The 21,296-nt window shown below is 38.4% G+C and overlaps 1 protein-coding gene across 1 annotated transcript; it reads right to left on the minus strand.

The window, feature by feature from the left end:
* Window positions 1–11,504: 11,504 nt before the first annotated feature.
* LOC132846269 (semaphorin-4E-like) lies at window positions 11,505–19,894 on the minus strand. Its single transcript, XM_060870915.1, has 14 exons — window positions 19,775–19,894; window positions 18,978–19,123; window positions 18,334–18,393; window positions 17,480–17,578; window positions 17,233–17,332; window positions 16,881–16,991; window positions 16,575–16,726; window positions 15,889–16,061; window positions 14,415–14,568; window positions 13,953–14,172; window positions 13,745–13,860; window positions 13,134–13,303; window positions 12,609–12,661; window positions 11,505–12,445 (listed from the first exon to the last, which is right to left on the minus strand). Exons 1-14 carry the CDS (start codon window positions 19,872–19,874, stop codon window positions 11,982–11,984), a joined length of 2,118 nt encoding a protein of 705 aa, XP_060726898.1. The 5' UTR covers window positions 19,875–19,894; the 3' UTR covers window positions 11,505–11,981.
* Between the last annotated feature and the right edge of the window lie 1,402 nt (window positions 19,895–21,296).

The raw sequence follows: 21,296 nt of genomic DNA on the forward strand, positions 1-21,296 counted from the left end.
CAGCAGCTACAGGGAAAACAATTGTTGATGATTTTATCAATTGTACAAACGTGCAAGTTTAAATATGTCATCATGTCTGTAGTAAACATTATAGTAGAAGTCACAGTGACCTTTATGGAAGATGCTCCACATGATTAAATACTACTACCAACAATAATAAACAGATTTAAACTTGTTCTTTTACAAAGTAGAATTGCTAAATGTGCTTTGTTTAAGATATGTATTTAATATTTGGGAATATCAAAATTTCCAAGTGTTAGCAATTTTCTTTTTAATGATCAGATGTAAAGCTGTTGCTTTGTTGTTGTCTAAAACAAGATGCATTTTTTCCCACTTAGTAACAGGAAGGTGAAGGAATGATAGTTATAAGGTAAGTGCTAAGTTTGACTTGTTTCAGTTATTCCAACAAACTATTAACAGATAAAACGTATGACATTTCATTCTTAAACAAGGAAAATTTGTTAAAAAGTAGTTAATAGATGTGGAATTCGAGTAATACAGCATGTACTGTCATTTAAAAAAATAATCTTGCAGTAACTAATTTTGTTTGGCATCCATTCAGATAAAAATCTATAGTGCGTCTAAAGAGGCTTTATGTATTTAATAAAGACATAAAAGTCAGAATTGTTTTTTATTAGTATAGGCCTGTGTTTATATTATGACTGGAACGGAGATCAGTCCACATTTAACATGTGATTAAAACAAAAACCTTTCTCTGTAAATGTTGAGTTCCATCCTATGTTATTGAGCAATGCTGCTCGGAGACCAGTAAGTACTGAGCTGAACGTGCGCAAGCGCACTTCGATAATGCGCTTGATGTATTGTTAGTTACTTACGCTGGGTCCAAATATAATGGGGCTGTCAACTGACTTTGTCTTTAAAAAACTAAACAAGTAAAAAAAAAAAAACAGAATACATAGTTTCAGTACAAATGTTTGCACCGAATCTTTCTTTTTACAGTTTCTGTGTGAAAATTTTCGGTGCATTTTGTAGAACAACACAGAAACCCGGAAAGAGAAAAAGCTGTTTGGAAAGTAGCAAAATAAAATGTTGTAATTAAACGTTTTGACCGGAAGAGGGCAGTGTGTGACATCATGCAGAGTTCAAGAAAAATAAATCGCCTGTTCGGGAAGTTCAGAATAAGAATGAGGTTTATTTCCAGCTACTGTAGGGTCTACATGTACAAGAATTTATCTGGGTGTGTTGTGCATAGTAATAATAGAAAAGAATAAACATACAAATAGAAGTCCATAAAAGTTGACAGAAACGGTGACATTCCAGCTAAAGGGACTAAAGCCCGTGTTTATTATTATGATAATACGCTAAATGTAGCTTAATCTGTACACAGAGCAAACTTTCGTTTTATAAATAGATAAATAAAAAAGAAATATAGAAACATTAAAAGCAGCATCTGTCGAGTGTATTATGTTACACGCTTATTGCTCTAACTGCGCGGAATGAGCTTTTAAAGAACTATCCATTGCCCATATCATCATGCTGAAAACTAAAAATTAGTATAATTGTAATGGGACGATCGGGTGTGGAGATTTTATACAGAGAAAATTATGGTGCTGGTGGATTCGGATGACGTTTGAGCCGATCAGTGCATCTCTATTGTAGATCATCTAAATGTTATTAGATGACATTAAATATTGAATGTGTTGATAAATACTTAAAAGTTTGACAATGTGCTTTAATTAATATATTTAAACCATTGGTGGTTTAAGAGGAATAAAACTCTTCAGGATGTTCAGTTATGAAAAACTAATCCACTTCACCAGCCCACTGTTGAGTATTTTCTGTTACTTAAACCTAACACACTTAAAATCAATTACACATTTTTTTAGCCTAATAAATATTTGTAATACTCCATCTAATATAAATTAGCAGGCCAGGAAAGTTTAAGGCATACAGTGTATCAACTATATATAGAAATATCTGGAGCACCAGATTGTACAGAAACACAGAACACACTGTTTTGAGCTGTAACTTACACATCAGACACTTCATCACTTCTATTATTTTGTACTAACACAAGTATAAGCTTTGAAGATGAACTTACCTGCTGCAGCTGCTGACAAAATGCTTCAAATGATAATGTAATGGCTGTCTTTCGAACACACACATATGGCAAGAGATTCCGGAACTTTCATGGCAGTTCCAGATTCAGAGTAGAAGTAGAGTATTTAGTGGAGCTGCAGCTTTTTTGAAAAAGTCCAGGATCGCAATAAAGTCATTATGGCTTTTGTGGAGAAAGAAAATCGATTAGTATGGAAGGGTCTCTGCTTTAACAGTGGGATTATGTAAAGACTAAAACACAACAGATTGTGCATACATGAGATTACTGTGGATGGTACCATTGAGAAACCATGAAGATCGCTTGGACTGTAATTAATACAATCCCTTTGGCTATGATGGTTCATGTTAAAACTTTTTTTTCTGGTTGCACAAGTAGAATTTTTAAAAAAAGGGAAATTATATATAACTGCACTATTAGGTGTTACCCAGATGAAGATGGGTTTCAAATTTTGATCCTGGTTCCTCTCACAGTTACTTCCTTATATCGTCTCTGTCAGTGAACGCGGGATAAAAATGGACCCAAATGCAGAACAGCTTAACAGAAACGAGGAATTTAATAACTTAAATACACAAAACAGGACACAGACATAACCAGACATGACGACAACAGGAGACAATAACAGGAGACAATAGGATTCCGCGCTGCACGAGGCAACGCGGCTCAATTAAATAATACAAATAATCAATACATGAGGGACAGGTGTGCAGAGGCGGGGCGGAAAAGACAAGGGCGGGGCAGACATGTGAACATGAAACAAACAAAAGGCACATGGCCAAAGTCCAGGCAGAGTCCTGACAGAACCCCCCCTCAAGGCGCGGCTCCCGACGCGCCAAACCGTCCTGACAGTCCCGATGGGTCCAGGAGGGGGGAGCACGGCACACGGCGAGGCAGGTGGGGGGGAGCACGGCACACGGCGAGGCAGGTGGGGGGGAGCACGGCACACGGCGAGGCAGGTGGGGGGGAGCACGGCACACGGCGAGGCAGGTGGGGGGGAGCACGGCACACGGCGAGGCAGGTGGGGGGGAGCACGGCACACGGCGAGGCAGGTGGGGGGGAGCACGGCACACGGCGAGGCAGGTGGGGGGGAGCACGGCACACGGCGAGGCAGGTGGGGGGGAGCACGGCACACGGCGAGGCAGGTGGGGGGGAGCACGGCACACGGCGAGGCAGGTGGGGGGGAGCACGGCACACGGCGGTGCAGCCAGAGTGGCCGAGCGACGTCCACAGCCGAACAGGAGGGCCGAGCGACGTCCACAGCCGAACAGGAGGGCCGAGCGACGTCCACAGCCGAACAGGAGGGCCGAGCGACGTCCACAGCCGAACAGGAGGGCCGAGCGACGTCCACAGCCGAACAGGAGGGCCGAGCGACGTCCACAGCCGAACAGGAGGGCCGAGCGACGTCCACAGCCGAACAGGAGGGCCGAGCGACGTCCACAGCCGAACAGGAGGGCCGAGCGACGTCCACAGCCGAACAGGAGGGCCGAGCGACGTCCACAGCCGAACAGGAGGGCCGAGCACAACCCCCGACGCACCACGGCCAGACCCACCTCTCAGAACCAGCAAAAGGGGAGGAGGGGAGGGGGGAGGGAGGGGAGGGGGGGAGGGCAGGGAAAAAACAAAAACCTCCACAGAACAGAAAAAAAAATACAGTGGGCAAAACACGGGCCCGCAACACCCCACGCGGACAGGAAGTGGGGCGGCGTCCCCTACGGAAACCGGATGTGAAGCGACGCCCCCCACCGGACAGATGCGGGGCGATGTCACAGGACACCGAAAAAACAGAACAAAACTCGGGCTGGTGACACGGCCCGCAACCAGGAAGTGGAGCGGCGCCCCCCGCGGAAAAGCCGGAAGCGGAGCGGCGTCCCCCACCGGAAAAATGCGGACCGATGTCACCAAAACCCGCAAAGTCCAGGGGAAAAAAAAAATAATGCTCCCAAGCGGCCGGTCCAAGCTTCAGCTGTCCTGCTGGGTCCTGGTCTGGCGGAATCCTTCTGTCAGTGAACGCGGGATAAAAATGGACCCAAATGCAGAACAGCTTAACAGAAACGAGGAATTTAATAACTTAAATACACAAAACAGGACACAGACATAACCAGACATGACGACGACGACAGGAGACAATAACAGGAGACAATAGGATTCCGCGCTGCACGAGGCAACGCGGCTCAATTAAATAATACAAATAATCAATACATGAGGGACAGGTGTGCAGAGGCGGGGCGGAAAAGACAAGGGCGGGGCAGACATGTGAACATGAAACATAAACAAAAGGCACATGGCCAAAGTCCAGGCAGAGTCCTGACAGTCTCAGGCAGTTTTTCCTTATTGCTGTCATGCTAAGCTTGCTAACTATGGATAATTTTATACCTTTAAAATTTACACTTGTCTGTAAAGCTGTTAAAGGCACTATATGGAGAAAACTGAATTGACTTGAGCTGTAAAACCAAAATAGGGAGTGATTCAAAATAGGGAAACCTGACATGTGGGTGGTGTTAGTAGTGACCTGTAACTTTATTGTTATTGTTTATTTCCTGCAGTGAAATGAGAAACTTTTTTTTATATCGGTCACACCTGTGTTACATAAAATTAGGTTCAAACACATTTATACTGCAGCTTTTCATGTACAGTTCTCATGCCTTCACCAATGAATTGTTTTATGTCTGACAAATAGTGAAAATAGTACCAACAGAATCACTCATGTCTGTCTAATTAGCTCAATGCTTGATGACCGTGGTAGAAAGAAACACAATAAGAAGAGTCAAAAGAAGGAGAAATGAGAGCACAGGCAGAGCAGGAGTTCATATTGTTCTAGCACACGCTCCAGTCAGAGAGACGGCATGTGAGAGGCAGAGACAGCAGCGACAGAAATAGGAGAAGGAGACAGACGAGTGCTGAGCACAGGAGCAAGAGCTCCAGCCAAGAGAGAAGGCAGAAGCAAGATGAAGAGTGGAGGAGGAGCAGAGGGAGGGAAAGGAAGAGCGAGGACAGGAGCAGGAAGAAGAACGATCGTGTTGACAGCAAGGAGAGACGGCAGAGGAGGAGGCTATCCTCTGTGTCCTCCACATCTTATGCTTCTGAGCAGGGCGACAATACAGAATGACAAGAGCTCATCGACTGGTTAAGAAAGAGGCCAAGGAGAGGAAGAAGCATGAGAAAATGGGCTGGAGTAAAGAGTACATGGGATAGACTAATGCAGACAACCTGCTGGGCACCTTCAAATGGCATAATATGGAAAATGTCTTATAACACCTGGTAATGATAGATATTGCAATTTAAACATTAATGGCATTTAAACATTAAGTAAATAATACAAGATGGGGCATGTTGTTATGGGAAATAGTAAATGACATGGCAACAAAGGCATCTCATCACACTGTGCATTTATTGTCCAACAACAGCACAGTGTATTGTGCCTTCACATGCTAAAAGAATCAGCATTAATATGAGTTTCACAGTAAAAACCTTAACATGAATGAATAACTCCTCAAGTCAAAATAATGCCTGGGAAAAGTGATGCTACTGTTCATTTTGCAGTTAATTTTGTTGCCATTGTGTTCATATTCATTTATGTATCATATCATATTCATAAACCTCTGAAACTGTTTTCATGTTTCTTACCCCATGAAAACTAAAACAAAATTCTTGATTGTCAGTAAGCTAATTAACTGGCTAATGTGTCATGGTGTCAAAATGAATAAACCTGGCATTGTCCATGGTTCATGTTCTTTCCAGCAACAAAGCATGAGAACACAACATACTCGTAATTACAAATTTAGAAGTGAGAAGCACATGCAGGCAGCATTAATCTCCAGAGCAATTTGGATAAAAGTTGTACTTTTTAATCCTTTTCTAGTAACATTTAATGTTGTAGAACATCTGTGAAATTTCTGACAATGGAGACTCTTTAAAAAAATATTAACAAATAAAAAAATGACATGATTATATGAATTAAAAAACATCCCTTTAAAAATTACTGTTTCATAATAATGGGCCACATTATCCTTGCCAGTCTTGGTGTAAGTTGTTACTATAGAAACAATAAGGTATTAGATCCTTACAGCTGGCACTAGTGTAATGACAGAGCTGTTCTAATAGAAAATTAATTAACAGCTTCTGACCAATCAGAATTATGTGTTCTGTCATAAGCAAATAGAACTCTCAATTCTGTGAAATAAACCTGTTGCAGAGAGAGAGGGAAGCTGTCCATAAATATCACTGATCATTATAGACAAACAGTTACTTGATGTTATCAGACCACCAAAAGGAGAAATAAGAATAATGGAATAATTATAAATATATTGAGTACCTTCCGGAGCTGCTAATTCCCCATTCAAAGTTACTACAGCTGCTTGAAACGTGTCAATTACGGGTTGTAATTTGTTGCTTTACAAGTGCAGGTCTAAGATCTATATCCGAGGTGGCCGAGCAAAGCGCTTTGACCTGCTAGGCCAAATACATCAGCACTGAAGGTGATGACTTGTCTTTAGAAATGCATGAACCGTACACCTTTCTGAATTTGACTCACTGTCACAGACAAGGACAACCTTCTGGAGGAAATCAAGATGTGGGCACTTCAGCTAGAAGACCCTAAATGTCTTTCCTATACTCCTCCTTTTTTTAATCAGTATTCAATTCAATTCAATTCAAGTTTATTTGTATAGCGCTTTTTACAATGGACATTGTCACAAAGCAGCTTTACAGAACATAAACATAGAACAAAAGATAAACATAAGGAGTAGTATAAAGAATTAATATAATAAAATTCAAGATATATATAGTTCACAGTGTGTATGTATGTATGTTTGTATATGTATTTGTCCCCAATGAGCAAGTCTGAGGTGACTCAGGCAGCAGTGGCAAGGAAAAACTCCCTTAGATTGGTAAAGGAAGAAACCTTGAGAGGAACCAGACTCAAGGGGAACCCATCCTCATATGGGTGACACTAGATGGTGTGGTTACAATATACAAGTATCACAGAGTCCAACTGGAGCTGGTAGATCTGTAGATGTCTCAGGATTCTCACAGAGTCGGCCTCCTCTCAGTGGAGGTCCAAAAACTTAATCGCACGGAAGACAATCAGAGCTGATGCAATGTCTGGGTGTCTCGGGATGGGTAGAAAAAGAGAAGAGCAGTGCAGAGGGATTAACATATCTGCTGTTCATAAGAATGTGCAAGTCTAGTGTAATAGTGCACAATATGATGGGATGTGTTATGTGTATGCCTGACTAAAGAGATGAGTTTTTAATCTACATTTAAACTGGGAAAGTGTGTCTGAGCCCCGAACACTATCAGGAAGACTATTCCAAAGTTTGGGAGCTAAATAAGAGAACGCTCTGCCGCCTTTAGTAGACTTAGATATTCTGGGAACTACCAGAAGTCCTGAGTTTTGTGATCTCAGAGAGCGTGAAGGATTGTAATGTGTTAGAAGACTAGTTAGATACATGGGAGCTAAACCATTAAGAGCCTTGTACGTACTGTAAGTAGCAGCAGTTTGTAATCGATTCTAAACTTAACAGGTAGCCAGTGTAGAGATGATAAAATTGGGGTTATATGGTCATACTTTCTTGTCCTAGTGAGAACTCTGGCAGCTGCATTTTGGACTAACTGTAGCCTATTTATTAAAGATGCAGGACAACCACCTAGTAATGCATTACAATAGTCCAGTCTAGAGGTCATGAAAGCATGAACTAGCTTCTCAGCATCAGATACAGACAGGCTGTTTCTCAGCTTGGCAGTAGCTTGCTTTCTATTGTTATTGTGCAAAAAGAGAACCTGTTGTTTTTGCTTAGATGATGATTATGTTGATGATAATGATTATGATGATGATATTATTATTATTTCTATTACATGTCGTAAAACTAAACATTCAGCACAAACTTATGGTCTAGGATGTGCAATCTTGAGGGGTTTATATTAATAAAATATTAATTTTAACATCTAGCATAAGCAACTAGTAGAAGAGCCTTACCTCACCCATGCCATGTAGACTCCATGTAGACCCTCTTTTTGGCGGGAATTTCGCTGCCCCGCCTTGCACTCCGAATCAGCGGTGCTGACCTTGGTGCTGCGCGCTTTCCTCCACTCATCACCGGCGCTATCCATGGTACTGCACCGCCACTGCTTTCCTCTCCCGGCAAGAGAGTGGAGATGAGAGCCCAGGGCTGAGCTCCAGAGCCTCTGCAAAGAAGGAGGGAGGTGACGGAGGAAGAGAAGCAGATGAGGGTGAGGATGGAGATAAAAGCAGAGCAGTGGAGTCCGTGCTGATGGAGCAGGATCTGATCCAGTAGAGCCAGGCCGAGTACGACTCAGGTTTTTACAGTCCTGTGCTCCTACAGCCCTCTGAGCTCCCGCTTGGCACACGCTCGCAGACAGCTGCAGGTCACAGGTGTGTTTATGCAACCTCTGCTTTGGGAACTGAAAGTTAGTATGGAAATTTAAAGTGGTCAGCTTGTTTTCAAATTCACTATCAGCTTTCCTCCATGGTGGAAAAAATACATGTCTCTATGTGCAGACGACTGAGAAACAGATTCCAAGGGACCGTCTGCAAAGTGCAAACCCCGAAAACTTCACTGTAATACACTGCACTGTCACCAAATTCAGCTCACACATCACTGATGTCCTGGTAGTTATACTACAACACTTATTTTGGGGAAATGTCTTTTTGTATAATTTTTATGATTTTTTAATTACGAAAATAATTCCATAACTTCACTATTATGGAAATTATATTCAATAACTTCACTGTAATACACTGTACTGTCACCAAATTCAGTTCACACATCACTGATGTCCTGATAGTTATACTACAACACTTATTTTGAGAAACTTTGCTTTTAGATTATTTTTATTGTTTGAATTATAAACAATATACAACAATATACATTTCACTGTGATGTAAACTTCAATGTGTAAATCAGCTTTTGTCAAACATATGTAATCCTGCTGCTTATATAAGAGCTATTACAGATATTGTTAAACTCTATGGTATTTGTACTTGCTTTAGCTCAATGCACAATGCACAATACCAAGGGCTATATCCGCTCGGTATTTGTGCTTCTGTCATCCCAAGGCATTTTATGTGGAACCATTTTGTGCAGGTTCCACACTGAATCTATAAGGGGGGAAATATGTAAATTATATCTATAAAATATTTGCTTTAGGAATCTTGTAATGCATAAACATATTGAAATATTTAATTACTTTAAATTTATCCATACACTCCCTGACAAAAGTCTTGTTGCCTATCTAAGTTGTAGGAACAACAGATAATAACTTTGAAATCAGAAGTGGCACATATGAAAGGCAAAGGACTCTAGATTAAGCTTATTTTACCAAAATAAATTCTTATCAAGCTTTGATTTTTAATTAATTAATTAAGACAGAAAGGTGGAGGCTGAAGTATGAGAAGGAGCACCATCCCGCTGAAGAATTTGCCCTCTCCTGTGGTATGTAATGGGCAGCAAGAATGTCTTGATACCTCACTCTATTGATGTTGCCATCCACTCTGCAGATCTCTCGCACGCCCCCCTACTGAATGTAACCCCAAACCATGATTTTTCCTCCACCGAACTTGACTGTTTTCTGTGTGGATCTTGGGCCCATGCGGGCTCCAATAGGTCTTCTGCAGTATTTGCGATGATTGGGATGCAGTTCAATAGATGATTCATCAAAAAAATCAACCTTATGCCACTTTTCCACAGTCCATGTTACAATAGATATAAAAAATGTTTGGAACATACTGTAACTGAACAAACAATGCATAATTGAATGACAAAATAGTTTTTATATAAGTGTATGAGTGCATTATGGTAGAGCATTACGGTAAAATCGCAAAGGTTGTGGGTTCGATTCCCAGGGAACACAGAAACTGATAAAATGTATGTAACTCAAATGCACTTTCAGTTCCTTTGGATAAAGGTGTCTGCTAAAGGCATTAATGTTAATGTCATGTAAATGCAAACATTGACTTCTGTGTGTTGTTTTTGCTTTTCTTGTTTTGGCAGCGTGGCAGGGAACAGGGGGTTTAAGAGGTGGGCGGGGGTAGTAGTATACCACTTTTTTTTTGAGGACTACACCACTGGTTTGCACGACGCGCAAAAGATGGAATGGGGTGACGAGGCCAAGTTCAGCGTCAAGATGCCCCTGACTGGGAAAATGTACATGTGGGCTGACAAGTACCGGCAAGGCTCGCTTATTTGACTGTGTGCACACAGGCTTTGGGAGGAACAAGCACAACCAGATGCACTGCGATTATGGAAAACTCGCCCTGCAAAATTGTCCAGGGTTACTAGTTAAACATATTCAGAAGCACTTCCTGTTCCATTTTTGTGTTTATTTCACTCATATAATTAAGATTTAAAGATGTTTGTTTAATTTTCAGTTCAATTCTAAATGTTCTGTTGATTGTGTTTTGTTCAATTGTTTGTGTATGTTTCTAGTGTTTCTAGTGTTATTTACATCCTGCAAAATGGTTTATATTCCTGAAAGTTGTCTTGATAAATAGTTGGTGCTCATAAAGGAGCTGTTGATATATATGCTCTTAATATATTGACTCAGGTATGTGACAAATAGCTGTATAAACCAGGAAAACACTGTTTTCTACATTTGAACAATGAAGAATTTTTTTAGCTAAAACTGCAGTCCCCAGTGATTCAGATAATGCAAGTTCTCAGGTTCTGCCTCCTGAGTGTTCAAAAAGCAGATAGATTTATCACAAAAGTTAATCGCTGCTAGTGTTGGGTAATAGACTCCATAGTGAGCTCTTACTTTCATCAGCCTATGAAATCACTGATACATGATTGTATCGGGGCATAATTTCCCAAATTTATTCATTTGCTTCTTTTTTTACTCGTTTATCTATGACCAGCCACAAAAACAGAAGCAGCTATACTTTAAGAGCACCTGGCAACACTTCTGACTACACTGTCATTCCAACACTTCTATGGCAGTGGATACCAATTCAGATCATGCATTTAACTTAACTTCTAATCCCTCTTGTAAAGATGACAATCAAGAAGACTTGATGGTAGTATGGTATTTAAAAACTGTGTTTTCTCTATTAATAAAATTTTACTTGTTTTATTAAGTGTTGTTAATTATTTTAAGGTAAATAAAACAAGTCACTGTTACAATATGACAGATCAGTACTGTGACAGTAAATGTGCAATCAAGAGTATTTATTAAGAGGTTCAGTGTAAGAAATTACAAACATTTTGAGAATCTTGCTTAAGATCAATGCTTAAAAATAGGAATAAGAATTTAAACAGCTCAAGAAAAAGTAAAGTGCAATGACATTTTTGATTATAAATGATTAAAAAATCTTTTGCTTAATCAAGCCATCTAAACTTGAATGTCTATGCAGAGACTGGACAGAATCAACAAAGTGATATTAACAGACTGCTGTTACAAATAAATCCTGTCTTCTAAGTAAATTAAGCAAGTCCATGTCCAAGTGCTCTTTTTTAAAAATAGTTTAAACTTAAAAAATATAAAAAAAAAAGTTTCATTAACAAACTGCTTATTTTAAAATACTCTCTAACACAGCATTTGAAAATATTAAAACCATTACATGAAACCAGTAAAATGTAAATGATAGAAACAATCATTCTGAATGTTTCAGGGTCTACATTTTCTCATAATGTTTAAAGAAAGTTGGGTAAACAAGACAGATTAATGTCTATGAACATCCAGAGAACAAATACATTTCAAGTGTGCAGCTTGGTTTTACTTAATTATATCAATTAATTACATCAGATCAGTATGTTATGTGTACTTATTTGCTTTGTTAATTTTACTCAACCTCAGAAATTTATAGATTTTACTTAATATCACAAATATACATTTTATTAGAAAAATATGAGTGCAAAAACTTGCAAAAGACAAATTTTGTAAATTTTACTTATTCCATGTAAAACACAATCTGTAGACTTTCCTCAGCTTTTTCCAAGCATCTCAGGACGGCAAAATGTCCTTTGTAGACGTCCCACACCACAAGAGCGATTATCATCAGTGTTAGTATGATGACCAGGATCTCGAGGGCCAAGTGAGTGTTCTGATCTTCCTCTGCCTGAGGCTGGACCAAACTATGCTCAGTGAAGTTTCCCAGCCTCAGCTCGTATGTAGCATTTTGGATGACATAGTCGTTACCATTGGAGGACTCTACAGAGGTGCAGGTGTAGAATCCGGCGTCGCTGTCAGAGGCATTGAGGATCAACAGGTTGTTGTGATGAATGTTGTACTTGTTGGAGTTTTGAATTGTGTGATTGTTTACGCTCCATTGCACTCGGGCCAGGTTCGATCCTGGCTGGCAAAGCAACCTGACCTCGATACCAAGATAGAAGGTTTTAATGATCGTAGTACTTTCTGTAACACAAAAACAGTCTTTATGAGTCTTATTTACTTTTAGTGACAAGTCACAATGGACTTAAACCATTTCTGCACATATATTTACCCATACAAGACACTTTTATCAGTAAACACTGTACTATCTGAACCAGTGGGCATAAAAAGCCACCTGTTCACATACCGACTGCAGGACAACGTGCAGCATTTCCATCCCTCAGACTCTGAACAATCTCACTGAAGGAGAAAAAAATAGATGGACATGACTAGAAATTCAATATATCTAACGTTCTCACATGTGCACAGTCTATAGTAAAGCCTCTAGGGCAGTCAATTCAATATTTTAGACCACAGTGATGTTTGATTCTTGATTTTGATTGGTCAGAAGGTGATTAAGTGAAATTTTCTATAACAGCAACAAAGATCTAGCTGAAAGGCTTTATATTAATGTGTTCATTTTAATACACTACTGTTAGCTCCAGTTAATCTAGGTCAATAAAGAGTAACAAATACTGTAAAATACTGTGATGAATAAACTTTTAATGTGTTGTTATTTAATAAAAAAAAAGTTAATAATTAAAAGTATTTAATAATTACTTAAAGGTAAACTTCAGGTCACGTCACACCCATTGTCTTTTTGCAGCACACCACATCATGATTTTTCCTTACAACACTATATTACAGCAGCTGAGAAGTATATGCTGAGTACCTGTGTGTATCTGGATGAATGGTGTTTATAGCAATGCAGCGTTCAGCGCTGAGGTCCCAGCCGCAGTACGGGTCTCTGGCCAGCACACAGTCCATACAGGAAGCGTAATGGTCACATGTACTAAGTGGCATCTGCACCGTTGCTTCCTCTGAGCCTGCATACAGCTGACCCTGAAACAATATGTACAGCAGTTATTAAAAAGATGGTCAAACTATAACAGAATCAAACTAAAACTGAATCACAAGTAGAAATAATGAAATGAATCAGATGAGTACTGGGATAGCCATGATGGGAAAGTCATTAACTATTATATTATTTTAGATCTACTCGTGTGAATGATGAGGGCAAAAAAATTAATATCTTAGATTTGCATGTTCCCTAAAATGTGTTAAAAGAAGCAGAAAAATTATTTCTATAATATTTAGTAAATTTATCAAAAGAATAAATTCACTCAATGAAAATACATTTTATCATTCTCCCTAAGTAAATAGATAACTATTTCGTCCCCTTAATAAATCAATTAATTAGTTTAATATTACACACAAAAAAAAACTATAATATTTTGGTGTAGCTTCAGGGAGGAAAAAATGTAAATGTGCTCTGAGGCTTACCAGGGTGACGGAGAGCCGCAATATCTTTACTGGCTCGGACTGCTTAAAGAGCTGCACCTCCTCTATTATCACCATCTTTCCGTCATAGTTGACTGCTTTCAGCACTGAACCGCTTGCTGTTACAAAGATTGTACAGTTGATTGAACATTAACACATACATGCATAAGTCTGTATAATGATGTAAACTGTACACTAAATATTTATCTACCTGTGCCAATAAACATGACCTGATGGCTGCTCCCATCCAGGGCAGTAGTGCTGGCCACCACTATACGAGTAAACACAGCTCCTTTCTTCACCAGTAGGGGCTGCTCAGAAGGCTTCACTGCCTGATCCATCAGTGGGTTGTCTCGGATGAACATGAGGGTTTTATCAGGGAGGTCCAAAGATGTTGAAAACCCTTTCTCCCTTGTTTTACTGTTAATACACTACACACATGCACACATAGAGAGAGCAACACAAAGCAAATAATTAACTACTGCATTTTGTGGTGATTTTGGAGACAAAAGATACAAATTAAAACGTTACCATGCACATCACTATGTACGTTATTACTCAGTAAATGATAATAATTCTGTCTATTATTCTGACTTAATAAAGTCATTTTTCCATCACTGTAGCTAACAAATAACAATGATTGTTGTAGAATGTTGGTAAATGTTGAACTCACAGCTCCGGGACGAGGGTCAGGCACAGGTCCGTAGTATGTCTCCCATGTTTCAAGGAGATTATCTCTGTATAGCGATTTGAATCGACCTTTAGAGAACACATCCCTGATGTCCTGTATCCTGTACGCACACACTGCTGAGTACTCCGGCATTTCCCTGTCAGTAAAATCACAGCTATGAAAGAAGTGTCATAAAGTCGGTGGTTAATAAAACTATGTCTAATTAATGTTTGGATCTGCAGCAGACTATTTTCTACAATTTTTTTTTGTTTTTAACTGGATGTCACAGCTTTACACATATGCAAATAGGAAGAAAAAACAAGAAGAAACATATTTTTAAGCATTTCCTTGATTGATTTACAGGTTTGATTTACAGGTTTTGACTCCCTTAGATAATATTTGAGTACACCTTATTGCAGCATTTAACCTCCTAAAATGTATTCATTTCATATCAGAGTAAAAACATTCCATACAAAAATAAATTAGTTTCGTAGGCAATTGTATGCTTAATTGAACATGTCTGAGGTTTTCATATGAGTGTGTATTACTAAATAATAAGGTGTATGCATACAGGTGTATGCAATATAAAGACCACAAGGTGGTGCAGCATTGCCATCTCATACTGCCAGGGTCCCCAGGTTGATCCTGTGAATTTGTGTGGAGATTTTCTCCATAAGTTCTCTCCATGTTCCTGTTTCCATCCATAAACATGCAGCACTTGGATGGGCTGTACTTAATTGCCCGAAGGTGTGAATAAGTGTGTAAATATGCGTTTGTATGGTGCTCTTTGGTGTATGGGTACATTATGTATCCTTTATTACATTAAACAAATCATATGTAATGTCTGAATCTGAAATAAATAAATAAATAGTGTGATTTAAAATACATTATAATGGGAACACATTGCATATACATCCTTCGTTTATAAACCTTACCCTACACAGGGTTGTGGAGAACCTGGAGCCTATCCCTTGGGGCAAAATTTAGAGATACTATCCAACAGCCTACAATGTCTTTGGACTGCAGGAGGAAACCAGAGTACCTGGACGATATCCCGAAAGCAAAGCAACATGGAAGCTCCCTTTACACAAGGCAGCAGAGGGAATCAAATCTCAAACATTTGAGGTGTGAGGCAAGCGTGCTAACCACTAAACCACTGTGCCAATCAAACTAATACCATAATGTTTAATTCTGAAGTTAATGGCAAATGATGATTGAACATAAATAACAGTGAGATGTTAACCTAAAGCCTGTTAGGTTTCCCATTTGACATAACCATTTTGACCTTTGCATGCCCTTGAGCTCAGGCTGATCTAACACAAATGGTAATGTTTAAGTCCTCTGGCTTAAGGTTTGACTGTATTGTTGGTCTGGTATTCAACCTCAATCCTGATTACATTCAAAATCACAACTTGTCTTCTTCACTGCAGTTATTTAAACATTTTCTGCTGCCATTTTGGAACTGAACATTACTCACCCCTCAAGAGTGAAGACACCGTAGAACATACAGGTTTTCCAGGTGTCTGGGCAGAAGAGGAACACATCCTGTATGAGAAGTGGTAGAAAGGTTTGAGGGACAGGACAGTCCAGGTGAGTCTTTTGAAATGACGTCCACTTCTTCTGCAATGTCTCCTGTCCTCCCACATCCCCCTAGCAAGGAGAGAACAGAGGGTATGAGAACAATGCTGCAGAAAATGACAGCAAGTGACAATAGTTATATTTATTTACTAATTAACAATATATAATCCAAAAAAATATTTTTTGGTAAAAGTATTGTTCTATAAGCAGATAACATCTCTCATTTTAAGCATTTATTACGTAAGCAAAAAAACAAACAAAAAAAACTTGCAAATAGGAAAAAAGTTTTCTATTCATGTATAAAAGCAACAAAAGCAGGGTGATTAATCTTATAATATTTGATTTATAATCATTTCAGATCTTGATGATTAGCTAATCTTTTGCATTTCTTTAGTAACATCTGGTTTGTTAAGTACTGATTCAGAATTAGGAAGCATGTGCTTATATTTCCACACCCAGATATTTTGTCATCACCTGAGGTTCTTTGTTTGAACAAAGAAGTGGTGAGGACCACACAACCGTTATTTAGGCCCTGAAGAATGGTGTACTGTAATATCAACAACATCCTTTTATAAGGAAGAGTACCTTACAAACGCGGGCCACCCTTGACACCTCCATCGGTCTGTAGGTATCGTACTCCACAGCTATTTCATTAAAGAAAAGGTAAATCTTGTCATCATCCCCCTCTGGGTTGTCATCTCCCTCAGCCACATGCTTCATGCCAATGAAATTGGGCTCTGAAATAACAAAACTAATCAGTGACTCTAAACTACTCAATCACATGATCCAAGAATTAAAGTTACGAGATGTAAAGTTGAGTTTTAAATTATATATGAAACCAGAAGACTCATCTCAGTCCCTTACTTAGTGTAATAAAATTTACATTCGTACCATTAAGCCATGAAGTCAGGAATTCAGTTCGTATGGTGTCATCTAAGCTTCGCATCACAACCGGTTCTGAGCCAAGGAAATTGAAAGATGTAGCAGAGTACAGCTGTCCATCTAAACGGCAATCAGAATTATATTATTAAAGAATAATGATGGTCTCATTGGGTTACTTTCCTTTAAAGCATTAAGAAAATCATGTCAGTTATCATAAGTAGTACCTGTGACTAAAGAACTGACCTTAGACATGAATATAATGCATAAACTAAAAACTTTTAATCACTCACTAACTAAACATTGTGCTCTTTGGTCTGTTACATCATGGAGCAGTTTGCCTTAAGAGAGATGAAGCACCTACCGACAAATTCAGAGGCACATCTCTGGAAAGGATCAAATGGACACTTTCCTTTCCCATCTTGTTGTTTACCTTCGAGAGTCAGCTTGCCGTCTTTATAAGACTGGAAGACAGAACACAGCTACATGAAATGTCTACATGGTGTGATATAACAAAACATGCACACAGGCTGAAACTCACGTTAACAAATGTCTACAGTATCATAGCAAGGACATTTTACAGTAAAATATGGGGAGGAATTTTTACTCACCATAATATCACAGGTTGGATTAAAAGCATTGGTACCACAAACAAACATAGTGTCGTTCGACATTTTATGAAGGATCCGGATGTAGTTATGACACTCAGTCTGGAAAGGAAAATTACAGGGAATACAGAGTCCAAGGAAATTATTAGGAAGTCACTCAGGAAGAGACAGAAAAAAGGTCCGTTAACAGAAAAACACAAGACAGAAGAATAATGGGGAATAATTTCATAGGCTAGGTGAGGACTCAAAGAAGATGAGTTACAGATCAGGGCTTTGTATAATAGCATACCTGTTCCTAATCATATTATATATTTACTGCACAAAACTGTTGAATCTAACCAGAGTTTAAAAGAGACATGGCGTAGGGGTGTAAAGTCTAGTTCTTAATATTCTCAAAACTCAGACTATGTTTGGTTCTTTACTGTATTAGGAAATGTATTCTTTTTTACACTCATTTGAGCATTTACATATATACACATAAAAACGAAGATACACAATGGGATACATTTTCAGTAACCACGGAGGGTGCATGAAAACACACACACACGCACACACACACACACACACACACACACACACACACACACACACACACACCAATCCCAGGAGAACAGCAGTTTTGAAGACACTCAGAACAGCCCATCTAGTACTAATCTAGTTCCTTTTTTCCACATTGTGTATTTGCCACATTATTATTTAACATCAGTAATGTGCAGGTGTACAGATGTTCCTAATATACTTCATTTTTATTTTATTTCTTCCATTCCTTTATTCATTCATTCATCATTATGAACAACTTAATCCTAGTCAGAGTGGTGGTGATGGTGGTGTGATCTCTTGGGTTGTGGCAGGATCACCTGTGTGCTCCCTTCGAACGTACAATTACGCTGCATCTCTGATGTCACCGACCACTTAACCTAAAATAAAAGAGAATATATTTCTTCACTGATCTAGAATTAAGTACAGTACAAGAGAAAATTTACTACTAAAGCAAGGAATTTTAACAACAAATAAAAGATATTGTTATTGTTATTATTTTTTTATGTTGCAATTATTTAGCATTCACAATCTAAATTATTATTATTATTATTATTATTATTATTATTATTATTATTATTATTATTATTATTATTATAATACAATAACAACAATTATTATCAACAATAATAATAATAATAATAATAATAATAATAATAATAATAATAATAATAATAATAATAATAATGAACTACTTAATTTGTATTAAAGTACTTCACAGTGTACAAGTTTAAATAAAAAAATGCAAAAATAAAATTGGTGACAAAAATAAAATCACAGTGACAAAAAAATATAAACATGTAAAATTAAAAAATGATAGAATATAAGAAAATAAACCTAAGTAATAAGTAAAATTGAAATGAGGCTTAAATAAAGAAAGAAAGAAATGCATCTATTATTATTATTATTATTATTATTATTATTATTATTATTATTATTATTCAAATGAAATCTTTTTCCTGACCATAGCCTTCTTGTGTGTGATGTTGTTGAGGTCCAGGGCAAAGATGGCCTCTCGAGCTCCCAGGATGAGCACACCCTCATCTTCCATCAGGAGCATGGTGGTGTAATTCCACACTCCCTCCTCTTGGAAGACATGTCCTCTGTTACCTAGCAACAGCAGAATAGGCTTTTAGTGTCCACTGTGTTGGAGTAATTATAAGACCTTTGGTGCTCATAATAAAGAAAAGTACAAAGAAGTGAAGTAGAAGAAAGACTTAACACAACTGTAACTTTTGACCTCAGTAGCTCAATAATGCTTTGTGTTATTTGTATTTGTAATACTGATATTATAAAGTCTGCAATGTTCCAATGCCCTAAAATGATTATTATTATTTATGTATGTACTTATTTACATACTGTGGGGATCTTTTATATTAACCGGTGAGCAATTTTAACAGAAGTAAGAATTTAAATCAGCACTTTTTAACCATCCAGCTGCAACAACACATCAACATGCTTTTAATATCAAATCAAATCAAAATTTTTATTTGTCACATACACATGCATACAGAGTACAACATGCAGTGAAATACTTTTTACGTCTGTCCGGTATTCAAGCATAAAAAGGAATGAAGTTAAGGATAAAAATAAAACCAAAAGGAGGTAGATAAATAAAACAAATAAAATATATTGCAAGGCTTATCACAGTAACATTAAACAGCAATGCTGTGCAGCCAAGTCGCAAACTAATATCTATTCAAGAAAAATACTACAAAAAAAAACAAAAAAAAAAAAAAGCAACAAAGACAGCTCACTTACTCAGAGTAACTGTTTTCCGTGGTGTGCTGTTCAATGGACAAACCTGGCCCGAAATCAATACAGCTGGAGCCCAAAAAGACAGGACAAGGAAGAACAGCATGGCCTAAAGTTCTTCAAGTCTCTGCTACAGAGCAAAGGCAGTATTTGTCTCTCAAACAGTCACACTCTTAAAATATTTTTTTTTTTCAGCATGAATAAAAAATATTGAACATTTTACTTATAATAACAGATTATGTTTAGATTGATGTACTTTAGAGGAGCAGGGTGCAATAACACATACTACACATGAGCTGGAGTTTTAATTGTAATCTTTTACAGTTTTACAGTTGCGTTCCATATAATTACCTTGTAGAAACTGGACTCGGTTGATAAAATTGTTCATTTTAAGATAATAAATTAAATAAGAACAGCATAGATCACACTCTACATCATTCTAGAGAACAAAGTCACAGTTTCCTGTCTTAACATTACAGTAAAACAAAGAGCTTAGATTATGAAGACATATTCATGAAAGACAAAAAACACTTAATATCATATACCAGTTGTTCAAAAGATGAACCAAATATAATATAATAATATCAGAATCATTTTTTTTTAGCTGTATATGATGCAGCACTGAGAATAACTAAAGCAAAATACATCCTTCCTCTTAACAGCTGTGGTCTCAGTGTTGATCTAGATGTATAAAATACACTCAGACATACAGATGGTAAAAGCAAAAAGTAAAGAAAGGATATTACTTTGCTGCAGCAAAGGCGTATTCCATACAGTGCAACGTCTACACAGTGAAGAGCCAAATTCAAGTGTTTTAGCGCTCCTCCTTGTACCACAGGTATATGTGTGTGTGAACATGTGCGTGTGCGCATGTGCGTGTGTGTGTGTGTGTGTGTGTATGTGTGCATGTGTGTGTATGTGTGTATGTGTGTGTGTGCGTGTGTGTGTGTGTGTGTGTGTGTGTGTGTGCGTGTGTGTTTTCATGCACCCTCCATGGTTACTGAAGATGTATCCCATTTAAATTATCACATCAACAAGGTCACATTCCAATTTAATTTCTTATCAAACACATGAGCACATACAATGTTAACAGTTGGAACAAGGGCCTCTTGTTCTTTCTCCCTAGTCTGAAAAAATATAGGGAAGTTGTGGCCTAATGGTTAGAGTTTGGCTCCTAACCCTAAGGTTGTGGGTTCGAATCTCGGGCCAGCCTGAGGTGCCCTTGAGCAAGGCACCGAACCCCCCTCAACTGCTCCCCGGGCGCCGCAACATAAATAGCTGCCCACTGCTCCGGGTGTGTGTTCACGGTGTGTGTGTGTTCACTGCTGTGTGTGTGCACTTTGGATGGGTTAAATGCAGAGAACGAATTCTGAGTATGGGTCACCATACTTAACCGTATGTCACTTCACTTCACTTCACTTCACTTCACTTCACTTCACTTCACTTCACACTTATATAAAAAGACTCATTTAATATTTCCACTACACAGCATCGAGTTTCCAGCAAAGTAGCAAATTTATCACATGCA

This window comes from Tachysurus vachellii, chromosome 1 (assembly GCF_030014155.1).
Source record: "Tachysurus vachellii isolate PV-2020 chromosome 1, HZAU_Pvac_v1, whole genome shotgun sequence".
Taxonomy (NCBI): domain Eukaryota; kingdom Metazoa; phylum Chordata; class Actinopteri; order Siluriformes; family Bagridae; genus Tachysurus; species Tachysurus vachellii.